The sequence below is a fragment of the Camelus dromedarius genome, chromosome 15 (assembly GCF_036321535.1).
Source record: "Camelus dromedarius isolate mCamDro1 chromosome 15, mCamDro1.pat, whole genome shotgun sequence".
NCBI lineage: Eukaryota > Metazoa > Chordata > Mammalia > Artiodactyla > Camelidae > Camelus > Camelus dromedarius.
Window position 1 is genome coordinate 57,031,664 of NC_087450.1, and position 24,523 is coordinate 57,056,186.

At 43.2% G+C, this 24,523-nt stretch overlaps 2 protein-coding genes across 9 annotated transcripts in view; one reads left to right on the top strand and one right to left on the bottom strand.

Moving 5' to 3' along the window:
- Positions 1-9,822, top strand: part of ROCK2 (Rho associated coiled-coil containing protein kinase 2) — a 123,889-nt gene extending 114,067 nt beyond the window's left edge. For 2 of the 4 annotated variants that reach the window (XM_031466579.2, XM_031466582.2), the window contains 2 exons: positions 5,029-5,129; positions 6,409-9,822. In XM_031466579.2, coding sequence (XP_031322439.1) covers positions 5,029-5,116 — 88 coding nt within the window. In that variant the 3' untranslated portion in view covers positions 5,117-5,129; positions 6,409-9,822. Of the gene's footprint in view, positions 1-126; positions 189-5,028; positions 5,130-6,408 lie in introns of all 4 variants that reach the window. The other 2 variants (XM_064494729.1, XM_064494730.1) reach the window with 2 other exon arrangements.
- Positions 9,377-22,683, bottom strand: SLC66A3 (solute carrier family 66 member 3). 5 transcript variants are annotated; one of them, XM_031466583.2, is made up of 8 exons: positions 22,433-22,683; positions 20,165-20,247; positions 20,014-20,083; positions 17,383-17,440; positions 13,946-14,066; positions 13,159-13,200; positions 10,178-10,228; positions 9,377-9,511 (listed from the first exon to the last, which is right to left on the bottom strand). In XM_031466583.2, the coding sequence occupies exons 1-7, from the start codon at positions 22,570-22,572 to the stop codon at positions 10,200-10,202; spliced, it is 543 nt and encodes a 180-aa protein (XP_031322443.1). In that variant the 5' UTR covers positions 22,573-22,683; the 3' UTR covers positions 9,377-9,511; positions 10,178-10,199. The 5 variants fall into 5 exon arrangements, 4 of the variants coding, with proteins under 4 accessions (XP_031322443.1, XP_064350802.1, XP_010981006.2 ...); XR_010384273.1 differs by lacking the exon at positions 13,946-14,066; XM_064494732.1 differs by lacking the exon at positions 10,178-10,228 and having other exon boundaries at positions 9,391-9,511.
- Between the last annotated feature and the right edge of the window lie 1,840 nt (positions 22,684-24,523).

The window sequence follows — 24,523 nt, forward strand, 5'->3', positions numbered from 1 at the left end:
ATGCAAAACTGCCAAGCTCACTTACAGATAATTTTCTTGCCCCCCCCCCCCCCCCAATTCAGCATTATGGTCTATTTGAAAGCACATTTACTTTTGATTTTTGTTACTTTTTTTTTTTTTTTTTAGTTCTGGGCCTGCCCTTCGAATCATTCTTCATTGATTTTTTTAATACATTTTGCATAGCAACAGTAAGTAATAGGGATTTTTTTCCACAACTATGCATGAAGATAAAACTAATATCAAAACTGACTGTAAAATGTATAGGGAATTGGTTTGAAATTTTTTAACCTAATATGCTTTTTGAAGTTTTAAATGTAAAGATAGGCACATTTGAAATATGATTTGGTATTTTATTATGCCTCTGTAACATTACTTCCATGGCTTTTAACATCTGTGCCTCCATTGCTTCATTAACTCATAAAATTGTATCTGTGTCTGTCCTCATATGAATAACCCTACAGTTTGCATTCCATTTTGGTTGTCACATTTTAAGAGTAGCATACACAAATTAGAGGTTATTTAGAAGAGAATTATGGAGGAAGTAGTGGGTCATTTGAACATTTGAAGATGTTTACACATGTGGCAAGTGAAGGAACTAGATATTTTGGTCTTCTGAGGAAATGATTTGAAAGGACAGGCGATCATCAGTAACAATGAAGATTTAAAGGATTTTTCCTCGGAAGAACTAAGCAGAGAGGCACATTTTAAACTCAGCAGGAAAAAATTATCAAGCAATCAGGTTTCCAAAACTGGAAGAATTGGCTTGCTCTGGAACAGTGATTGCCCTGTGTCCACAGGTTTACACCTGACTCAGGTGACTGCTTGGCAGAATGGTTGAGGGGCAGTGCTCCTCAGTGTGTCAGTGTGTGTGCAATCTAAAGTGGAGGAGCTTGGTTCTAGAGGAGGCTCGAGCATTGGACTGTGGGTGACCTTTATTATCCTACTCATTTATAACATACTTCTGTAGACAAATGGGTAGAGCTTTAAAGAATTGTCCAAGAAAACCTAGAAACAGAATTTCTGGTGTGTATCACCAGTAATTTAATATCTGGCTCTTCATTTGTGTTTATTTAGTTTTAGTCTTAGCACTAGTTTATCTAGCTTTAGTTGAATTAGTTCACATAGTGTCTTTCTTAGAACAAATGCTTGGGTTTATTAGGCATCATCAAATATATGTATTTCTATACACACTAAAACATAGTACCCATAAATAGTCACCTAATCTTTCTTTTTTTTATTTTTTAATTTTGCCTTAGTGTCTTTCTTTGTTAACAACTGCATCATTACATTTTTTCCTTTAGCTTCTGTGACATTCTTGGTTTTGATTCTCCTCTTAACTCTGCTTCCCTTTTTCTGTAATGAAGTGTTTTAAAGGAATAATTAAGTAAGTGTTAGCTATTATTATATAAAAGCATTTTTGAGGGCATATTATAAAATGCCAGGCACTCCTCTGAGCGCTTTAACTGTACTAACTTATTTATCCTCATAACCACCCAGTGGTTTAGCTATTCATGTCTCTATTTAGCAGATGAGGAAATTAAGGCACAGGAACATTGTGTGCCAAGGTCACATAGCTAGTAAGAAGCACAGCTGTGAGTTCAGACCCAGGTAGCATAATCCAGGTCCTGCATTCTCAGCTGTAATACTCCCCTGCCTCACAGTGATTCAAGTAGATGTTAATGAATTGACAGTCTATAAAATGTAATACGTAGAAATGGTATTCCAGAGGAATGTTTTCTTGGTAATTTTGAATAAAATACTCTGCTAGAAAGTAAGAAATTTGTGAGTAAAATGCTGACTTTTGATGACAGTTTGGAGAGATCCTAATTTGTTCCAATTAAAGACCCAAAATACTGGTCCCTGCTGAGGGCATTTCTTTTTAATTATTCTCCTTTAAAAGATCTTTTTTTTAACGTAATATTTAAGCCATGTAGAAAAATATAAAGCAGAAATGCAACAAATACTCATTTATCCAGTTTTAAAAAACAAAGTGTTGTCAACACAGTTAACTTAAGGATAGGAGAAGCTATTATTTTATCATTATCTCATCTTTATTCTTTTCCAGTTCTAAATATTAGAAAGTAAATAATAATGTTATATACAAGTTAAAGTGTCAAAAATAAATCCATAAATGAAGTAGAATAGGTGAATATGTATCTGACCTTGGATTGGAGAAGAATTTCCTAAGAATAAAAGCAAAGAAAGAAAATAAAGTCAAAGATTAACTAACCAAAAATTAAAGCCTTGTAAATTTTAAAAACAGCACATATTTTACCATATATATGAGGAAGATGGGTTAGTATCTTTGTGCATATAGTTCTTATATAAATCATTAATAAAAAGATTGACTCTTCCCAGCATAAAAATTAGTGTGGAACATGCAAGCATTACCATAAATACGAAAAAATGATCAACCTGATTATGAAGCAAAGAAATTAAAATTAAATTAAAACTATATTGTAAAACCATTTTTATCTGCCAAACTGGTAAGGATTACGAAACTTAGTATTGGTGAGATGTAAAGAAACGGGTGTGCTCATGTGCTGCTGGTAACTCAAAAGTTAAATGCTCCCCTTCTGATGCAGTCTTTGGCGATAAGTTTCAGCAGCCTGAAGGGTATACCCATTGATCAATTAATGAAGGAGACAGACAATCAAGCAGATAATTACAGTACTGTTTAACAATGTTATGGGGGAACAAAGGAAAGCATGGAGAATTCTGCTATTAAAGCATCAAGAAAGTTCTCCAAAAAATGGAGGATCAGTAATTTCCTAGGCAAAGAAATAAGGGAAAAGACAATTTTAGGCAAGATGTTATGTACCAAGGCCCTGGTTGTCAGAATTACTTATGTGTTTGTAATGTTGTATTGGGTTAGGGTGGGGAGAGGGTATTGACATGAAGTGGTAGAAGGTGACACTGGAGAGAAAGCTCTGAGCCAGAATGAAAAGGAGCGTGTTCACTGTGCTATAGGAGTTTTGATTTTGTTCTAACAGAAGTCTTTCAACAAGAGATTGGTTTGTTATACTTAATGAGATCCTGAACTGAAGTACTGACAGTGAAAATGGGGAGAAGGAACCAAGTTGAAGAAAGATTTCTCAAATTGAAATGACAAGAATTAAACGACTGGAAGGGATGAGGGAGAGGTTTTAGGGAAGTCTGGCGTGCATTACACTCACAGTCCAGTGATAAGATTTTTAAAATTTGAAGATTGTGATGTGGGCACACACACATGCTTCGAAGGTTTTGGAAGGATATGCAGATTCTTCATAAAGTGTGCTAAAACTGGGGCTTGGACACCCAGGAAGGCCTGCTGATCTCAGTCTCCCAAGTAGTAGAGTTGACACCATAGCTAAAAGGTACTTTCTATGTAAGCCTAAGAAAGTGAGTGTGTACTAGGCTGATGTGTGTTAAGTGGATAAATAATTATATCCGAATTTGTATGTTTAGTCAAATATTCTGTATTTAGCACAGTTTGAAATAGAGTAATTTGAGTTGTTTTTCTTTTACTTTTAAATTAAGGTAATCATCCATCAACCTATTCTTTCAGTGATTCTCAAAGCCAAGCAGCTACATCAGAATTCATCTCAGGTTTTTTATTTTAAAATACAAATACCTTCCCGCCTGCCGCCCCCTGTTTAAGTATATCAGACTCTTTTGGGGTGAGGCCTGGGAGTGTGCGTTATGTATAGCATTGGATACATCATATACACTACATTTTAGGAACCCCTGACACAGTGATCACAGATGAGATTTGGGAACCAGGTAAGTTCCTTGGCACAAATGTATTCATGAACATCACAGTTACAAATAATTTTAAAAATTACTCCTGTTTTTAATGGGAACTTATAAGAGTGGAAGTAATTGAAAACAGTCATTCTAGAGTGGACCACCAGGAGTCCACAGAGACCATTCCCTGGACCAGGGAAAGGCTGATGTCACCAAGAATCACCCAGGGAGGTGGTCAGACAGAAAGATCCCCCGCCCCATCCTCAGGAATGCTGATTCAGTAAGTCCAGAATGAAACTGGAGGATCAATTTTTAACAGGCATTCCAGGGGATCTCTATGAGTAGCTAAATCTGGAAGCCACTAGACAGGGATCCCCAAGGTACAAATAAAAGAATTCCAAACAGTATCAAAGGCACCAGTTGAGACCAAAATGTAATAATTTGCAGTGAGACATATCTGTGATGTCTTGTTATTTCTTCACAACAATGGAAGAGAGAGAAAGTAGAATTATAAGGGTCAATGATCTACACAGTAACTGGGAATGATAGTGGCATTGAGTTGCTGACCAAATCTCACCTTCTGATTCCATGGTTTAAAAACAATGATTAAAATTAAAACACACAACACATAAAAAAATTACTCCTATTTTTTAAAATGAAAATGACTGTATTACTAGAGGATTGGATTTGAAAGGAAAGACCATATATACTCTGCTCTAAGTCCAATTTATTTGGCCAAGATCAGTTGCTAATGCTGCTTATCTACCTGTGGTTTTTCCCTTGTCTGTGGTTTTTCATGGAAGGCGGAACTTTTGGTGGCCCACTGAGCAGGTAGAGTCCTGCTGGAATTGAGAAAGCTATGTTCTTAGTATGACTCTCCTTTCAGACTGGGATTTATAGTTATGTTCTGGGAAGATACGAGCTGACAGTCTGGACACTTTTGTGAAGGGAATGTTGAACTTTTATAGTTCTTAAATCAAACTGGGCATCAGGATGGTTATTACATCTTCACTGGGACCCAGTGGGAAGAAGATTGTGTCTTATCCCTAAATATTATCTCTGTCCTCTGTTCTCTGGTATTCTGGAAAGTGTACCTGGCCAACATGATTATATGTATTCGTGTATAAAGAGAAAGATTTCCCTGTGTGAATCCATCTTGATTTTAATTATGCTGTTATCAATGAAGGGAAAGTTAAAATGCTTACTTACAGCACATTTGAAGTGTAATGTCTAGATCATAGCATATTAAACTGCTGTTTTGCAAGGGTATTAGTGTATAAATTTGCAAACCTCCTATTTCAGATTGCTTGATTTGGCATTTAAAGACTGGGATTGGTCATTTGATGATATTGATGGTGGTGATGATGATGGCGATGTTTTTGATTTCTGAAGAAGTAAATGGGGTAAATCAAAAAATGAAAAATGAGTTGTTTTAGTATTTCCAAGTAGTGCATGTGGTTTGCACTTTGGGTTTTCATACCTTTGACCAGTTTGAGATTTTATTAAGTTGTATTTGAGAGTATATATTTGAAAAGTGGTTTTCAAAAAAGTTTCTAACTAAAATTTCCATGTTAAGTATAAAAGTAAAATGCTATGTTCAGATTCTTTATTGGCTATATATTTTCAATACAGTTGGGATTATAATTTTTTATCTTAGGAATGAAACATATAAAAATAACAAAAGGAGCTAATTCTGGTACTTTCTGTTCATTCCAAAGAAGCCATATTCAGAGAAGTAAAATTTACAGTGTTTTCAAGTTCCTACAGCTGTGTTAGTTTGTGAACATAGCATGGGGTTCCTTTCTCCCTCCTTCCCTCCCTCCCTCCTCCCCTCCCTCCCCCCCTCCTCTTTCCTTCTTTCTAACTTGTAATAATTGAAACCATAAAAACTTTGTAAGTCTAATAAGTGCTGTGAAATAGCTGTTTCTGATTTGGCTTTTTTTTGTGATGTGAATGAAATGTTTACTTTTTGAAAATTTAATGTTACTCTTGCTGGAGGATGCTAACAGTATGCTGTGAAAGCTCTTGTGCTTTTAGAAAATGTAAATAGGTTAATAGTGGCTAAAGGAGATTTGAATGAAAATTGAACCTCATGAGTTAAACCTTTTACATGGAATGGATTTAAAAGAAGTAATGTCTATCTTAACTTAAGTAACACGTTGCAAAATATATACTTAAATCATGTCATAATAGAATCTGTTTACAACCAGGATTTAGAGTATTTACATATATTTACTACAACAGTGTGTTTGTTCCCATTTCATATATTTAAAAAATGTGGCATAGTGTCAGACAGACAGTCAAGTAGAACCCGGCCCATAAGTCCACTCTTCTTTCAGCTGCATGGAGTAACTGGCAGTTAAAGCCCAAGTCAGACTTACATTCACATGAGTTAGTCAGTGACATATTATCTAACCCTAATAGCCAGTTAACTGTATAAAACTTGTGTGTCGTGTTTGTGACCAATATGAGAAAATATGAGCAAAAATATAATTGCATGTACCTAAAACTAAGAAAAGTAATGCAGTAATATATCTCATGCATGATTTAGGTGTTAAAAGTATAGTAGTTGGAAGACTATATAGTTTAATGACGTAAATGGAATGCCTTTTCAAAGAACTGATAACAATCTCTTAAATTATTTCACTATAACAACTACCTTTATTTTCCTTTTCTTTCTAGCTAACTGCCTTCTGTGAATGCAGTCATTATTCAAGGTGATCATATTCTTCCAGTTGAAACAAGACTGAAATATGATGGCCCCAAAGTTATTAAAAAGCTATATTTTCCTGAGAGACTGATACACATACACACACATATATATATATATATATATGTGTGTGTGTGTGTATATATATATTGCCTGTATTCCTGCAATATAAATTATAAATCTTGGATAGATTTGTTGGGCTCCTTTGGAGCAGCAAGTTGAACCAACAGTGATTGGTTAGTAGAATAAGAATATCATGTGCAACTCTTCCCAACTTGCTCCATGAAGCTCTCTTGGCAGTCACTCACACTACACGGACTGAGAAGAGTCAAAGTTGAAGAAATCATCCTTGCAGCTTCAACAGAGAGATTTCACCAGCACACCTGCCAGAAGAATCTGGGAATGGATTCCACTACACTGATAGAGACTGCATCTTCAAGAAGTGACCATTATACTGTGTGTGTGTGCGCGCGTGTGTGATATGTATATCCTCTCACACACATGCACACACGCACACATATGTATAGTACTGTAATACTGCAAGAGGGTTTTTTTTTTAACTTCCCACTTTATTTTTTTATAAACATTAATCAGATATCATTACTTACTGCAGTTGCAACTATGCACTTGTATAAAGCCATACTGTTGGAGTTTGTATCACTCATTTGTGTGTACCTGATGGAAGCTGCATGTTCATATTTAAGCAATTACTGTAACAAGAAGTTTGAAGTTAATTATATCAGTTTCCTAATGCGTCATAATAGGCAACTCTACCCATTTTGAATGCCTTAATTTAATTTTTTTCAAAATCTCAACCCTTTTCTGTATTTAAAAAAAGAACAAGTGTTTACCAGCTCTTAGGATGCAAATTTGCTTTGCAGAAGAAAAATAGTGCACTATTTTTACACGTAATAGTTATCAATGTCAGCCTATTTTGATTGTATAACAATTTTTTTTAAGTATTGGTGATAGAAACAGTAATAGATAGTATTGGAACTAATATATCTTTTATGTATATCTATTATTCATCCAGCCTTTTTTACAGACCTCAGTATTAGTGTGTGACTATGAAACATTTTCTTTGCTTTTAATTTACTGGCTACCCTAGGTGTGTTTTTATTTCTGATAAAGACATTTGTGACTATTTTTACATTTTCACATTCAAGATTCAAAAAATTATCTCGAATTTAAAAAAATGAAGACATACTGTAGATATATTTTAAATATTTAAATGTGATCCATTAAACACACAGCTGTGTATGGCAATATTTCAGTACTGGGTTAAGAAAACTGGTGACTGGGAAGAAGTGGCCTTAGAGGCACTTAACTTGATTTTTATTTTTTTAAATGCTGTTAAAGTTACAGTTTATGCAGGACTATTCCTGCTATATTTCTCATTCCAGAAAAGTATATGTTTTATACTGCTACAGTATGCATCGGTGATAAGAATTAAGTAAAAAATGATGTAGTGTTTTATCAGTCTCTCTTTATACACATTCACCTACAGAGTTTGGTGTGATAATGAAATATATCTTCTAATATTTCAATGAAGGAAGTGGACATTTTTCATTGATTCCTTCTGGGGTCAGTGCAGAAGTGTTTTAAGAGTTGGATCCCCAATTACAGATACTGTTGTGGAAATTGAAGAGTGGCCTTTGGCTACAGATGTACTGAAACTGAATCTTGTTACTACATTTTCCAGTCTGCACTCTTTCATGCTGTCTGTGCTGAAACTAGATATGCATGCCATTTCTCTCGCAGGTATGTTCTGGTTTTGGGGGCACAGCTATTTTTTTTTTAAGTGAAATTAAAAAGTGAAAAATATATAAAATTTATATAGAATAAATATTTCCATTCATTAGACTTGTTAAAAGGAGACTGAATTAATATTTTATATAAAGATTTTGTTACACTATGGGAGGTTCTATCATATTATTCTGAATTGGAGAGTATATATATATATATATTTTTAATAAACTTTATTAAGGTGAAATAATTTGAAGTTTACACATGAGTAATTGAAACATTTGAGTAAACATGGCAAAAGTTTAAATTCTGAATGCTGTATATATTAGGGAATATGGAGAATCATGGTGTGATGCAACTATACAGGGAAAATTAATGTGAAGTTTTTTTATGGAAAAAAATTACTCTAAGGGGCAAAAAAAAAATCTCTCCATGGAGATTCTTCACATTATATGGTTTGAAATAAGGATTTATAAGGTTGTTTGTCCAACTAATGGAAATGCGCTTAATAAAAAATTCTGACCTTGGGTAAGAATTTGCTTTATACTCTGTTGCTGGTTTCATATACGTACACGAGTGCATGCACCATCCAAATGCTCTCTTCCCACCGCTCACTAAAGATGATGTTGACTTGGTTGAAAAACCTGATTTTGTGCCAGCTTCTCTTTTTCTTGAGGCTCCAAAGCTTCCAAGATAAATGTAAGACCAAAAGTTGCTAATGTCCTCACACCTGATTTCTCCTAGAGCCATAAATACCTCCTTTTGAGAACTAAGTAGTGATACTGGGATTTTCTCAGTTGGATTTTTTACTTTTGTGGGAATAATGAGAGTAGAGGGAAAACCGGTGCCAGGATTACTGTTAAGAATTAATGTACAGTGCATTTTTGAAAAGTATTAATTAAAGAAATTCTATCTAGAAGCAAGATTTTTTAAAAAAATCTATCTGAAAGTTTAAAATGCTCTCACTAAAGGATAAGTATACCAATAAATCTAAAGTAAAGGTTAGTGTTTTTAAAACTAACCAATGCTAGAGTTACACCATTCTGTTGCTGACGGGTCTCCTTTATACCAGTTTATCTGTAGATCCTCAAGAAGAAACTCTAGGTTGCCAAATGACAATTTCAGAAGTTATGCTGCTGCTGTTAATCTATTCTTCCAGGATTCGGGTGGTAAATAGAGAAACTTAGACACTATATTACCTTATTGAAACATGCTTTAAATAACATGTTTCTAAAATCTGACGTGGGCAGGTCACTTCGGAGTTTCTCAGCCTGTGTCGTCACTGCTACTGACTCAGCTCTCCTCCCGTGGAGTAAGACTTCAGTTTCCCTGTGTTGTGAAGATACCATAGTTGGTTTGTAAAGCACTTTGAAGATAAGCACTGTATGACAGTGCTGAATATTATGCTTGGGGGGCCTCTCCGTGATTCCCTTCCCCATAATAATGAATTTTGTTTGGAACTGTAATAACTTATGAACTGCATGGTTTAGATAATCATAAATATTTGATCAGCTGTCCCCTTGAACGAAAATCGTACCCCCCTGGTTTTTTAAAAATTTTGTTGCATCTTTGTAGTAATGTAATTGTATTTTATGCCTGCTTTTTATATTAAAAATAAATAAAAGAAATTGAGACAAGCATTTTCATACTTTTGCTGTTAAATAGTCCTGGAGTGCTGCAGCCTTCTAAAATTTACTTCCAAAATTTGCCTTCCCTAAGATGGGTATCGCAAATAAGTCTTAACTAAGGGTACAGACTTGTAGAATCTTCAGCCCTATCATTTAGTCCATGGAGAAACAGGAAATCGAATTTCAGCTAGGAGTCTGTCTCTGATTTAATGTCGGTATTTAAGGGCCATGCAAACCTGAGAATCTCATTTGAGTGTCGAGGATAAGGAAGAGGGGCAGGGTGCCTATTTTGTTAGGAATATTATGCTGACGTGGTTTTCTAGAAAGCATTTCTTTGGTAATGTGGGTTCTTTTCTAGTATACTTACTGGCTGGCTGATCTGGGACAGGTTATTCAATCTGAGCGTCAATGTTTACATCTGTAAAATGGAGAATTGTTTACTTTATAGGACTGTTGGGGGATTAAATATGATAATATGTATAGAGTATCTGGAGTAGCTCAAATGTTCCCTCTCAAAGGGGAAATGGAGAACTTTTCATCTAAGATAGTATATTCTTAAAGGAGCTGCTTAAAGCAGTAATAAAGTATATCTAAATAAAATATTTGTTGGACTAAAAATTACACAACTTGTATTTATACTAATGGTCAGATTATAATTGCATATGAGAAAGGATTCACTTGGATTTTTTTAAATGACTAATTTTTAAAACTACAGAATGAACGATTTTTAGATACTATGTTTATACTGGTCCCAAGCAGAAGTTCTAAAAGGATTAACTGGTTTATATTTTTTAAAACTACCGTTTACATAACTTAAAACTAATTCCATTAAAACAGTTGAGTTTTAAGAGACTCAGCAGAGTTCAAAATATGAAAGTTTATTTTACATAAGAAACAAACATTTTATAATAAACATTATTTACTGCATTTAATAATGCCATTCAATTATTAGGGGAAAGAGAGGTTTTAAATGTTAGGGTTCATAAGTCTTTACAGGAAAATACAGTGTACAATAATCTTAACATTATGCTTAGAGTATGATACTTTGAGAATAAAATCCATGAGAACTTGGCAGAACCCAGCAATATCCTTTACTGCACATATTTTCAATAGACAAAACTTGGTAGAGGTCAGCTATATTTTGTACCAGATTCCAGTAACGTAATTGTATAGGTGTGGCCCTTTTAAAAATGGCAGCATCGTGCTGGAATCAAAGTATATTAGGATTGCCTCATCAATAGACTGTACCTTTTGTTAGGAATTACGTAAAGGCACAGTATGACGTTAAAGGTCTCCTTTGGTGTATGAAGGCAAGCCAGTAACATTTTCACTTGCCTTGGTATGCTTGCTAGAGCCTAAGGGGGTATGATACAGTATTATGAAGGCCTTCCTGTTATATCTGTATTACAATTAAACATTAGTACCAGAAAGTGAACCCTGGTAATTTATTACAATTCCACTCTGGGCAAAATCCCACTCCATTCGTGTTCATTTGTGTTGTGGAGAGAATTGATTTCTTAAAAGATTCTGAAAGCTGAAAAGGAGATGTAGTTAGCTCTTTGGAGAAACTTAATCATGACTGAGAATGAGAGTCATAGCAATCTCCTCAAAATGGGCTTCTTGGAAGACTTCCACCAATCACCAAGCCTTCTCCAAACTGCAGATGTCTGAGCCCCACCTTAACCTAATGAAATGGGGAAGGGGAGGGGAACTGACACTTTCAAACAAGTGTTTTAAGTGGGCTCTTTCAAGTCTAAAATACCTTTGGCATGCATGATTGGCTAAATTTATAAAAGACCTTGATTTAGCAATGAGCTTTTTTCCCTTTGGTTCAGTTATTTGAAATCCACTTCGTGTAGGAATAATGTATCCATCATTCAGCCTTGACAGCGGTCTTCCGGTAGCGAAGTACTGTAGCTGTTACCCACATATTTAAAGCCAGCATGATCAAAAAACGTAGAAGAACTGAGATCAGTCAAAAAGAAAGAGAAAGTGTGTGTTAAGAAATACTGTTGTCACAAACAAAATCAGCTCCTGCTCTAAGTAGAAGCCAAAACAAAGCTTCCCTCCACAAATGAAACAACTATGGACCATGTGAACTGTTGAGAAACTGTTCAATGTATCTTTGTAGTTATAAAACACTTTTAAGATAGCTAAACTGGTTTTTAACGGTTATTCCCAGATACACTGATCACTTTCAGGAACCTCTGTCACCTTAGATACAAAACAAATCAATTAGAACAGTCTCGACTTTCCAATTTTTAACACACAGATTTGTTGTGTTGTTTAATTATGGTTGACTCTTCTTTCTAAACAGAGAATTCTTCAAGTCCTGTGGGGAAGACTCTGGCCTCTTTTCCCTCTCCTACTTGACACTAAGTTCATGCTTTGACCAGAACACTAATCAAAATGCTTTCTGTTCTCTCAGAGCAGACAGAAAGCATTTGAGCCAAAGATAAAACGTCCGGGAAGGGACTAGCAAATGCTTTGTGCTGTTCTGTAGCAATATTTCTCAAATAACAATTAACGTATTTGAAGGGTCTACACATGAGGGACATAGTTCTAGTCTTCATAGAATAGGTGACACCATCTATTTGAATCACTTTTCCAAAATGTATATGCCTGATTTAGGAGTTGAAAACCCAGCCTAAGGAATTAGAAAACTCTTTTTAGGTTAGCCCAAGTATATTTTATTTTCTCCTCTGTCACAGTATCCCTTTAAAAGTAACGGAACAAGGACATGGAGTCAAATGATTATGCCACGCCCCTGCATGCAAAAGCCTTCCTGCTGCCTGTGCGCAATTCTGAGGCTCTGGACAATTTGGCCGCTACCACTTCCTTCCCCCTCGTTAGACTCACCCCCACACTCTCACTCCAGCCCAACTGGTACTCTCTCCAAGGCTGAGCCCACGCAGCCTTCACACATGCTGCTCCTTGTAGCAGTCTCTCCCCTCTTGCAGGTCTCACTCTTATTCCAATTAATCTTCCCAGCTCCCTCCAAACAGGTCACGTTCCCCTGTTAGGTGCTCATCCTGTCCTGTTCTTTCAAAATACATTTCCCAATGTTTTTCAGTAGTTAATCGTGTGATTATGTCAGTGTTCATTTCCACTGCTGGAGTGGAAGCTTTATGAAGAAAGGAATCTACTATCTTGTGCATATTCTATCCCAGGCACCGCAAATCGATGCTTAATACTATAAATGGTGACTGATAAAGACCAGTAATATATTGTTGCTGGCCTCCAGTGGGGCCAAGTGGATCTGTTAAGCCCTAAGACGAGTTACAAATGAAGGAGGCACAAATGGCATAGAATTCGAAAAGGAAGTGGGCAGAAAAATATTTTGCTTACTTGTAAGATCATTGGTGGTCATTAAAGTTGTTATTATTCTGGCTGTAAAAGAAAATTTTCAGCAATCAGTATCAACTTGCATCTCAGACATTTTGGTATTTAGCTAATATCTATTTTAAATCCCAGAATATATGCTAACTGTTTTTAAAAGGTTTGGGTAGAAGAGGATCCTGGATGGAGAAACTGGTCCTTTAAAATATAGAAAAAACTTGAAGAAGTGTAACTCAAATATCTAAATTAATAAAGCTAATCAACATGATAGCTCTACTTTTTTTAATGTTCCTACCTAAATATAGCATATGAATTTAAGATAGTTCCTGCAAGAATCCAAATGAACAGAGGAAATTCTAAACTTGAGGCTAAACATTGTGGCTCCAGAAAAACTCCACTGCTGCAAACTATGTTTATTCTCAAAAGCCAATGTATGATTCTCATCTCTTTAGTCTGTTACATCATAAACATTCGTATTTTTTAAACAAGTTAGTGGCTTCAATATAATCATGCTTTTCAAACAAGAGAGGACTTAATATTACGCCAGATTTTTGGAGAAAAGTGTGCTTTCACTTTTTTTTTTAGCAACTGGAATACAGATCTTGCATAAAACGCAGAGTGCTATGCATTAAATCAGCCTTGTGAATGTGGATATACTAGGAAGTTCTATCTGAATAGCTATTTGCAACGGATTAAAGCTCAAGGGATTACGACACTTAGACACCAAGTTAATGCACTCCTGGGTAGACACCCCACGCTGGCAAAGGGCACCCCCCCATTAGAGCCACGGTCTTACTCGCAGAGGTGTACGAAGCGAGGCCCCACGTCAGCGCGCTCACGGCCCCCGAGTCCCTGGCCTTCCACAGGTATTGGAGCTGAGCAAACTTACTGGCCGCACTGATGAAAGTACATAAATTCTGTTTGCAGATAAAACAGGGGAAAGTTAGGAGTCCCTTAGTTTCAAAAGCAAAAGAGCACCAGATACTGAAAGCGCTTTTGAAGCTCAATTTTCATGTCAAGTAATAAGCAACTAGTACAAGGGCAAAAATCAAGTTTAGTGATGGAGACTGGTGCCACAGTGGGGCGTTTATGGACACCCTACCAATGCCACTGCTCAGTGTGCAACTTAACTGGCGGGCTGCAGCTGGTTTGAAGCTGAGAGAAAAAAGAACCCGCACGGCCACAAAGGCTTATCTGTCCCCACCTGCCAATAACAAAGGGACATACAGATATTATTGTGTTTTTAGAACCTGGAGAGAAACTACGCTGCTGTGAACTGACAGACTCATAAACTCAAAGGAGCGAGCTGAGCTATCCTAATGGGCCCACCGGTGAGGCTGGGGGCCTCTGCTCCCCCAGGGGTAAGGGACCTCCACGTTGCCGCTGCACCACACAGCACCCTCCACCCTGAGCAGGGCCCAGGCTGCCATTTGCCAGTCTCTCCATCAGCTGAAACACCCCCTTCAGCTGCCAGGTTGAGTGGAGCCCGAAGGGAGACAAGGTGGAAGCGGGAGACTGGCTAGCAAGAGCTGCAGTCATCCAGGTCTGCAAAGGGCGGTGGAAACAGAGCAGGTGAGGGGTGTTCTGATTCCGGGTATATTTTGAAGGTAAAGCTGATAGGATTTGCTGAGGGATTAGCTATGGGATGTGAGGAAAAGAGAAATCAAGGGTGATTCCAAGCTCCAATGTTTCTGGTCTTCGTAAGTGGAAGAATGGAGCCGCCATTAAGGGACTTGAAGCTGCAGGAGGCGCAGACCTGCGGGAGGGGCGCAGGCCGGAGACCAGAAGCTCGGTGCTGCCAGGTGACCTCAGAGAGTCCTGCACCTGAGCTTGGGGGAGCTGGCCCAGAGTGTGCTGGGGCCTGGGGCCTCTCACTGAAGAAGCGGGGAGATGAGGCGGAACAGCAGAGACACCAGGGAGGAGCAGGCAGAAGGAGCACCAGGACGGAGATGCCCTAGAAGCCACGTGAACAAAGTGGTTCAGGGAGAAATCGATCTACAGAGTCCAATGCTACAGGGATGAGGGATGAGAAGGCCGCTGGCTTCAGCATGAAGTGGCTGGTGTCCCTGACCATCTCCCGTCTGCCCAGAAGGACAGCTCCATGGAGGGGGCACCAGGTCCCCTGCACCTGGGTCAGTGCTGGCAGGTGGCTGGCACCGATAAGCCCTTGTTGAGTGACTAAATCCTTAACAGCAATGCAGCCTGGCAAATGCAATGATGTAAGTGAACGCGGGAGTTGGGGAGGAGAGATAACGGGAAGAATGGCAGAGAAGGTGACAGCAGGGCATGCTCCCTGGCAGATGATGGGTGAGGGCCCGGGTTACACTGGGAGCTGATGGCTCAGAGGGCTGAGCCCAAGCGGGGGGACCTGTAAGGAAAGAGGCTCCTGTGCAATTTGGGTGACCTGAATAGACAGAGGAGGGGAGGAGTGAGAGGCAAGGTGGGGACACAGGACTGACACGTGCAGGTGAGGGGGCGGGAGGTCTGCATCTGTGGACTTAAGAAGGACGCTGTTCACTCGCATCGGGGGAAGGACCACGTGATGGTAGATCAGTGACAGACAGCCCACCAGCGCCTGCTACACACTCTACCAGATGTGCCTTCCAGGAGAAAACACCATCTTTACAATCATGAAGCAGCTTCCTTTGGGGAGAAAAACAAGGCCTGGACAGTCTTATTATACACGTTCAAGTGCAGATTACCAGGTTTTCCCACAGCACAGAGTCTCGCAGAGAACAGGCCTGGAAAGGAGAAGCATGCTTAGGCTGCTGTGCACATAACTACTTTAATCATACCGTTCTGTGAATAACGCTGTGAATGTGAATTATCCATTGATCTGATGGTGAAAGCACAGTTTAGGACTTCCGTGGAAACCACGTGTCGGTCCAAGTTGGGACTTGCTTTAGAAAGCAGTAGAACTGTAACTTCTATAGCTTGGGTTTTTCACGAATTCAAACAGCATCCCTCCCCTGCAGGATCCTAGGGTTTTCTGCCCCGTGTGAGCTCTGAAACCTGATCTCTTTCTCCTCCAAAACCCTCAAGCCACCACCTTGTCGCGAGGCCCCAGAGTAGGTGCCCGGAACAGTGTTGTGGACAGCGGCGGCTCAGGGCCGAGTGTGCAGCCCGTGCCTGAAGTGTGAACCAGTGGAGCATCAACGTGTGGTCAGGACACAGCATCCACTGAGAATGGAACAGAAGAAACGAAAACCCTAAGCCTTGGACCTTTGGACCTGATCCCTGACGAGCCTATACTATGATATTCCCGAATGTTCTTAGGGGTGAAGGCTCATTGCAGCCGTGTGACAGCCTAACCCCCCAACAACAGGACCTGCACCCACATGACCACAGTAGCAGCTCCGAAGAGCTTAGAGATGACCTATTTGTAGGGCAGCCAGATGAAGCAAATAAAAATACAGAACACTCCAGTTAAATCTGAACTTCAGATCAACAACAAATCATTTTTTGGCATAAGTATGTCCCGTGCAATATTTGAAATGTAATTCTACTAAAAAATGATTCATTGTTAAGCTGGTCACCCTACTTCTCTGCTCTCTGCAGGTCACAAGGTTGAGAGTCAAGTCTACTTTCCAAGATAGGGTCACAGACAAGATGTTGAGGGGAGAAAATGGGGCAAAATTCCCAGGTTTGGGTCTGGCAGGCAGCGATCACTGATTATTTCTGCTCCTTCTTTTCCCACTGGGTGGAGAAGTTTACATCAGTTGCCTTGGAGAGAAGATCTGTGGTCGAATGTTTCCTGACCCACCCACGACCAGAATCCTAGTCTCACAGCATGGAATTTCTGGCCCTTAACCAAGGAAGGAAACAAGTATAGGGCTTACCCTTTTCCAATGAAGGAAAAAAAAATATCTGGAGGCCAAAGTTAGAAAAATAATGAGTATGTGGCCCATATGTAATTATTAACCTGATAATAACTCCAAATGCTTTAATTTATGCTCAGTTCTTCATTCTACTCGACCTCCCTCCCCAATCTGGTTCTCTAGGGCCCCCCAAAGAGGAAGTTAAAAAAAAATCTCCTGTACATTTAAATGAGAATATGGTCTTTTAATATTTGGTTAGCACTGTGCTTTCAGCCCATTATTCTTTGGTACAGAGGGAAAATGAGCAGGCGGAATCTTCGATCTCTAAAGTTCTTCACAGAGCAGGTGACATGGAAAGAAGAGACAAGACAGATGGCTGTGCACACCCTCGCTTGTCCAGGAGCGCTTTACTCACCATGGCCAGATCTAAGATCCACTTCTGCAGGGTGAGGATGAACCAAGCAGACACACAGCTTACCAAGTGCTAAGGAAGGAAACTGTGGCTCGGCCAGCAGCTCCACCCCCGCCCCCAGCCCCGAGCTCACGGAAACAAACCGGGACCACAGACATTACCACATAAGCCCAGTGTGGAACTGGAAGTGGCTCTGCTAGGACTTGTCAGACATGGAAAAGGCAAAAATGGTTCAAGTGAACACCTGCTAGGAGTCCAGAAGCACAGAAGCAGATTATGGAAGAAAATGACAAAGAATCCTCTGTTCATGGACCCATCCCAGGGTTGGGATCATTCCATATGACTTTAACTGCCCGCTTAATTCTGGACCATGCAGACCTCTCTCCAGGGTAATGTCCCAAGTTAGGCACTTAGGTTCAAGTTAAAAAGCAGGCATGTTCTGCAAAACTGGTGTCATGTGGAACTGCTTACTGATTTTCCCCTTTCCCACCAACTCCAGTGTCAAAATAACACAGCTGGGGTGAGCAACGCTGGGAATCGGGGGAGTGATATCTGATTTTCACAAGCTCAGTGAGCCCAGCTAGAGAAGCAGAAGCCACACAGGGAGGTAGTGGCCAGGCCAGTGAGGGGACGGCCAGGAGCCTGTGCTGTGACCTTGGGCAAGTCATTCTCCTTCTCTTGTCCTCGGTTTGCTTATGTGCAAAATGGATTTATTTCTTGCCCTGTCTACCTTCTCACTGCTTTGTGGCACATCGTAGGGACCCAACAAGTTGCTATGATTATAATTAATAACATTACTTAAATGAAGGGATTGAAATCAACAATGCCTTGTGCTCCAAGTCAGCAGAATTGAATATTAGCAACCTGGTCGAGACCAGAAAGGCAGCCTGGATCTAGGTGGATGAGATCTTCTTTTTCCAACTGTCTCTAATCCAAATTTTAAACTAATGTTGCTCAATTTTGTACCATCGCACTTCATTCCAAGTGTACATGTTGGACAACTGGACCAGCCGGAGCAGCCCTGGAGAGCCTAGAGACGACCTATTTGCAGGGCGGCCAGAACGGGCAAATAAAAACACAGGACACCCAGCTGAATCTGAATTTCAGATCAACAACAAATAATATTTTAGCCTAAGTATGTCCTATATAATATCTGGAACATATTATTACTTTAAAAAATGCATCAGTAATGGGCCGCCCTGCTCACTCGCCTCCGTAAGCACAACAGGCAGGAGGTAACAGACATCTTGCTGATCCTACAGGGCTGGCATCAGCACCTGCCTCATCGTTTGCTCAAAGATAAGCTGTTGCGTTTTACTTAAAAAGTAAATCACACAATGCTTTTCATCTTAAAGTACTCTGTTTTCAAAAACCCTTAACCAGCTGGGGCTGACCTTGAAGGGTTGAGGGCCAGTACAGCTGTGTGACCCCTCTTTCTGTAGAGGGAAACTGAGTCAGGGGCTTACAACCTGATCAAACAGCAGAGGGTCACGACTCAGCCACAGCCAGGCTTCTAGCACAGGAGCCACCAAGCCCCTCCCTCAGTTTGTCTTGTGCTCCTGGTACTTTAGTTCCGGAAACAACACTAACAGGCAGGCATCATTATCCCACTTCACAGGCGGGGCACCTGCAGCTTAGAGGGCTGGGCTCGTGGCACTGTGCCCCAGGCCACCCAGGGGGTGGGGACACGGGGAGTGTCCCACCAATCCATGCCACCCTCTCATGGTGCTCAGGGCAGACAGGGCCCAGGCGGCACCTCCCCTCCCTTTTTCCTCCACCCTGAAGACGTATAAATAAACAGCTCAGATCATCTCACAGATCTGGCAGAATGAACTGCCTGCCATTCAAAAGGCTTTCTTAGCCTTATAAGGAGAGTGAAGTTTAGCAGGAGAATAATGGAGTTTCTACAAAGAGAGTTAAAATGAAATCCTGGCCCTCGTTCGTGGAAGACGCTGTGTGAGTGTGAAAGGGACATGTCTGTGTGTGACCAGGCCCCACTGAGACCCTCCTAATGTCTTGACTTTCACTTTGAACCAGCTTCGGGAGCCCAGACCCGCCCGCTAACAGGCAGTAAGCAGCCAGCGGTCCAGGTGTGTTAGCGGCATGGTGTTAAAGGCCAGACCCACTCATTACTATGCAGGGACATTTTCAGGGCAGGAAGAAGTATCTCCCTTCCGCTCAAGAATACAGTTGGACAGTGTCGCTTTTAGCAGGGATGCTTCTGCAAGTCAGCACGCTCAGGTACTAAGTTTGCATCCCACCTGGTGCGTCAGGGACCCGTGGGGTGGCCTGGTCTCCGAGGCGAGGGCCCCGGGCAGGGACTGTTCTAGGGCATCGCTGGGCTGTGGAGGCATATTCACTCACACGGAATACTGCACTGGAGATTTCTTGTTCTTTCCTTTAACCAAAGAACATATAGCCGGTAAAGGACTCTGTGTAGTAAGTAACACATCCTATTAGCAAAGAACACCTCCAGTCCCACCTCTGACTCTCAGATACTGAAAGGAGAGACAGCACGAATCTCTCTTTTTTTCAAAATAGAGGTACTGGGGGATTGAACCCAGGGCCTCATGCATGCTAAGCATTAGCTCTACCACTGAGCTCTACCCCACCCTTCAGATGCCGAAAGGATACAGGGCGATGTAGGGTGCTGCCCGTTTCACATCCCCGTTGAAATGGAAGACACACAGCAGGAGGATGAGATCTGAAAGGAAGGGCTTCAAGTGAGGGGAAGGAGGGGCCCCAAAGGCCGTGGGTGGGCATGGGGTGGGGCAGGAGGGGTTACCTTGTGCGATGAGAATGGGGTACTCCAGGTAGGTCAGCAGCGGGTACTCATAGTACCACTGGTACCGGAGGAACACCAGGAACCTGGGGAGAGAGGGGCACAGCTGAGCTCGGACTGACCCAACACAAAGCAGGGAGGCCAGGCCACCACCACAGGTTCGTTTGCAAAACCTTAGAACTGGCAGTTGGAGTCTGCAAGTGTCAGGGAGGGAGACGGAGAACAAGAAGGATGACGTAATAATTTAATCACCTCCATGAGTTTTGGAGCATCCAGGACTGGCTGGGCACCGGTGTCTGTCAAGTCCCTTAGGATGCCACTTACAGATGACTTTAACGGAGGGCAAACCACCCACCAGGACTAGAAGAGACTAAACCCAGGTCTCCCTGTCTCTAAAGCTGGGTTCTTTTGAGGCCCTGGGCAGCCCCCTTAGAAGGTCGCACCCAAGAAGCTGCACAGGCCAAGGACGTCTGAGGGGGCAAGAGCCATCCCTGGATGGGAGTCCTAGCAGGGCTTGTAAGGGGCTGGGCCTCTCAGGCACAGGAGTGCTGGGAGACCATGTTTAGAAGAGGAACGACATCCCTAGCTGATTCTAGTGGCTTTCAAGAATGCTGCCCAGCCTGGTGGTGGGGAAAAGATATGAGGACTCTTCAGTTCCTTTAAGAAAATTCAAGCTCTGGAGAGGCTGGGGCTTGGAAGAGGGGAGGGATATAGACCCCAGAATCCAGCTCTTCTCAGAAGAGCTTCCTGCCTTCCCAGCTCACACCCTGGCCAGTCAGCTTCCTCAGAATCCAAATCTCCACGGTGTCCCTTCAGAGTCTCTGTCCCACCACCCAAGATGTGAGGATCCCTCGGGCCCCTGGCTCCCCCAGAGTCAGAAGCTCCACAGACCTTCTGGACTCAGTGACTCACATCTCCTTAGCCAGGAAGGGTTAAGCCTGGTATGTACCACACCCTCACAGAGGGCGGAGGGAAGAGGGTGTCTCTCTGTGTGACCCCAGCCAGTGCTTCCCCCTCCCCCTGCTGGCCTCAGCCACCTGCCCAGCAGGTGGGGCAGAGGGTTCACAATCCCTGGCACCTACCTAACCTCTGGGGCCTCGGCTTCCCCACCTGTGAAATGGGAACAACAGTGCACCTATGTCATGCACTGCACCTGCACACGCGGACATTACCTAACATCATGTCTTCAGCCTCTTTCTTTGGCCTCACTGCTTCTAGTCCAGCCACCAGGCTTGTGCTCACAAGCCCCCCTGCCTGGAGGGCCCTTTTCTCCACGTGGCTACCTCTTCTCCCTAAGGACGCCCAAAGAGGCTCTGCTCTGTGGGTGCACCTCAGGGCCTCCCTCCACCCCACTTCCCGCCCCCAAATAGCCTAAGGTTGGTCCCTCAGATGGGCGTGTCCCGGGCAGGACCCCGCAGGGCCCAGGGTGGCTCCGCACACCTCTTGGCCCCAAGGTCTCCTCGTTCTCTCTTGCTCTCCCCTGGCTTCTTTCTGGCGCTGAAAACCTGGGTCCACCAACCTTGCTGCCCCTCCGAGGAATTCTTCTCCCGAGGACTGGCCCTCAGAGCCCGGGCTGGCGAGGAGCAGCGGGGAGGACCCGGCCATGCAGGGTGAGAGGCTAGCCTATTGGGTTTTATGTCTTTCCGACTAAGTTTTAACTCTGCTTTTCTCGTTCAGGTCTTTAAATACTGAGTCAGCGCACCTACTTCGGATTTGGATGGATAAACTCGCTGTGGGAGCAGTCTTGGCTCTCACCTTTCAGGGGCCAGCTCAAGTTCAAGTCCTCCTCTCCCCTAAAAAGCTCTCCGTTCTCTGACACCGGCCCCCAACAAATGTGTAACTTTTAAAAGCCAGAGGGTCCTTAAAATTCATAGTCCAACCCCTCATTTTACAGGTGAAGAAACCAAAACCCGAGAAAAGGGGCGGTGATGGAGCGTGGGTTTAGGGAGGAAGCAGCTGAGAGAGCCTCACGAGCAAACGGCCTTGCTCAAAGCTGGATGGCTGGTTTTGCCACTAACGGGCGGAGAGACAGTTTCGCCGAGTGTCGGTTTCCCCATCTGTAAAATGGGCGTGCGCAGTCATTCATTTCCCACCCCCCTCGCCCCCGCAAGGCTTGGGGAGCAGCCACTACTGACGGGAAGTGTGCGGCCAGGGCAAGCGCTACTCCCCGCGACTTGGCGCTTTCGGCTCCGCTTCCCCCGCCTCTACTTTATCAGAGCCCAGGCTCCCTCCCCCGGGCTCTCGTCGGCTCCAGGCCGCCCCGGGCCTTACCCTCCCAGCTCCAGAAGTAGACTCGGGAGGCTGATGCCCCGCGCGCTGCGCGCGCCCAGCACGGCGGAGATCTGCGGCAGCTTGAGCGCCGCGCACAAGCCCAGCGTGCTCCAGTTGCAGAAGCCCAGCAGCAGCTCCATGGTGCCGGCGGGGCCCGGGGCTCCGCGGATCCGGCCGCAGCGGGAAGGCGAGTGGCTCAGCACTCAGCCGCCGGGCTCACCCAGTGCTTCCGCCTTCCCCGGCCCCGGCCCCGGCCCCCGCCCGGCCCCCGCCCGGCCCCCGCCCGGCCCACGCCCGGCCCACGCCCCGGGCGGCCCAGTCGGGGTTCCCTCCTCCGCCCCCGGCCCCGCCCAGGGCCCCCTCTCCTGCCTCGTGTCAACCCCGCCCCCGCCTAGCCCCGACCCCTCCCCAGGTCGGTCCCGCCCCCGGACTCTCTCCGCCCCTCCTGGCTTGCTCGGCCCCTCCCCGGGCCTCTCCGTCTGGCTCCGCCCCTCTTGGGTCCGCCCGGTCGGGGCCGGCTCCCGGTCTCTCCCGCTCCTGTCTCCCGGTCTCTGCCCCTGCTGTCTCCCCGTCCCCCACCTCACAGCGACCCCTCCCCAGGGGAGCTCGCCCCGGGTCCGAACCGTGCCCGGGAGGCAGGTCAGCCCTACCCTTTGCGTGCTACACCCGCTGCTGATTCACTTTTCCGTGTTAAGCCGACTCGTTCAGTTCTGAGCCTCCGGGAGACGTCCCAGACTTTCCCGCTTTCCCACAGGTTGGGCTGGCAGAGACTGAACCGGGGAGGACAAACGGGTACCCCTCGCCAGGGGCATGAACCCTTTTGTTGCGATTTTCACCCCTGAAAAGTATTTCTCTTTGTTTTTCTCACTAAGCATTTCAGTGATAAGCTTAAAACGACCCAACTTGGTTTATGTGCCGCCTGGTTTTACACGTGGGAAACAGTTCTTGCCCGGTCTGCCCTTTCCTCCTGCTGGGAGTGGAGGCGCTTCCTCCCCAACCCTGGGGAGCTTCCTTCCTGGGGTCTTGGTCCTTAGCCCTGAAGACCGCCCCCCCCCAACTCCCCCCAAGCCTTGCACTTAAGCATTTCAGAATAAAATGTTTTCTGAAGAAGGTAAGAATAGATTTCAATTGACAAAAGAAGGTGACTTAGACTGTGGGGGTAGGGAGCATTTTCCAAGCTCTCAAAATGGTATAGGTACTCAGTCCAGGTTATGGAACAGAGAAGTCACAACAATGCAATGTCAGGATCCACTGTAAAGAAAAAAATGTTGAAGCCTTCCAGTTCTACGAGGGTCAGGCCTTTAGCCACTGTAGCCGCCCACCCCCATGTACCCTGAGGGGAATTCAGGGTGGAGACCAGGGCGTGGTCTGTGCTTTGGTTAGACTGGCCTTTAGCTAGTTAAGATGCTTATGGAAGGAAAAATGTCAAATCACCACAGATTCTTGCATTTATAGAAAAGCCCGAAAATCATTAACTTAAGATGTCTGTTTTTTGTAATTAGCTGTAAACTTTTGATACTTGACTACATGTTTTTCCCAGCAAAATAGTTCATATATATCCCGGCTCCTTGTGAGTTTGGGGACACAATTCAGTCCATAATAAACATAGATATATACTCATACATGCTCTGTATACACCCACGTACATTACATATTATATGTATGTATGTATATACCTGTGTGAATGTGTGTATATATACACATGTGCTGAACCCGAATCCTCCTTTTAACACAACCCCAGACATGCCTGCCCACTAGACAGGGAAGCGCTGGCTGGAGCACTGGGGAGGGTGACTGCACTCTCTGTGGGATCCATCGTAAGTATTGATTACTTGGTCAAACTTCTGCTACATGTATAATGGACCCAGCGAGTATGGAATGCCGCTCCCTGACATGGAGTTAAAGTGCAGCTAATCTTCAAAGACAGCCGAGTGGCTAAGTGCAGGAGGGGCTTCCTTCCAGTTGGCTGTGCTGAAGACTCTGTTGCTTCATCTTGGAAAATTTGAGTGGCCTGGAGAGCAGCCCTCCCCCCACCAATCCCACCACAGCCCTTGGGAACTAAAGACAACATCACTGTTGGTCAAATCACAC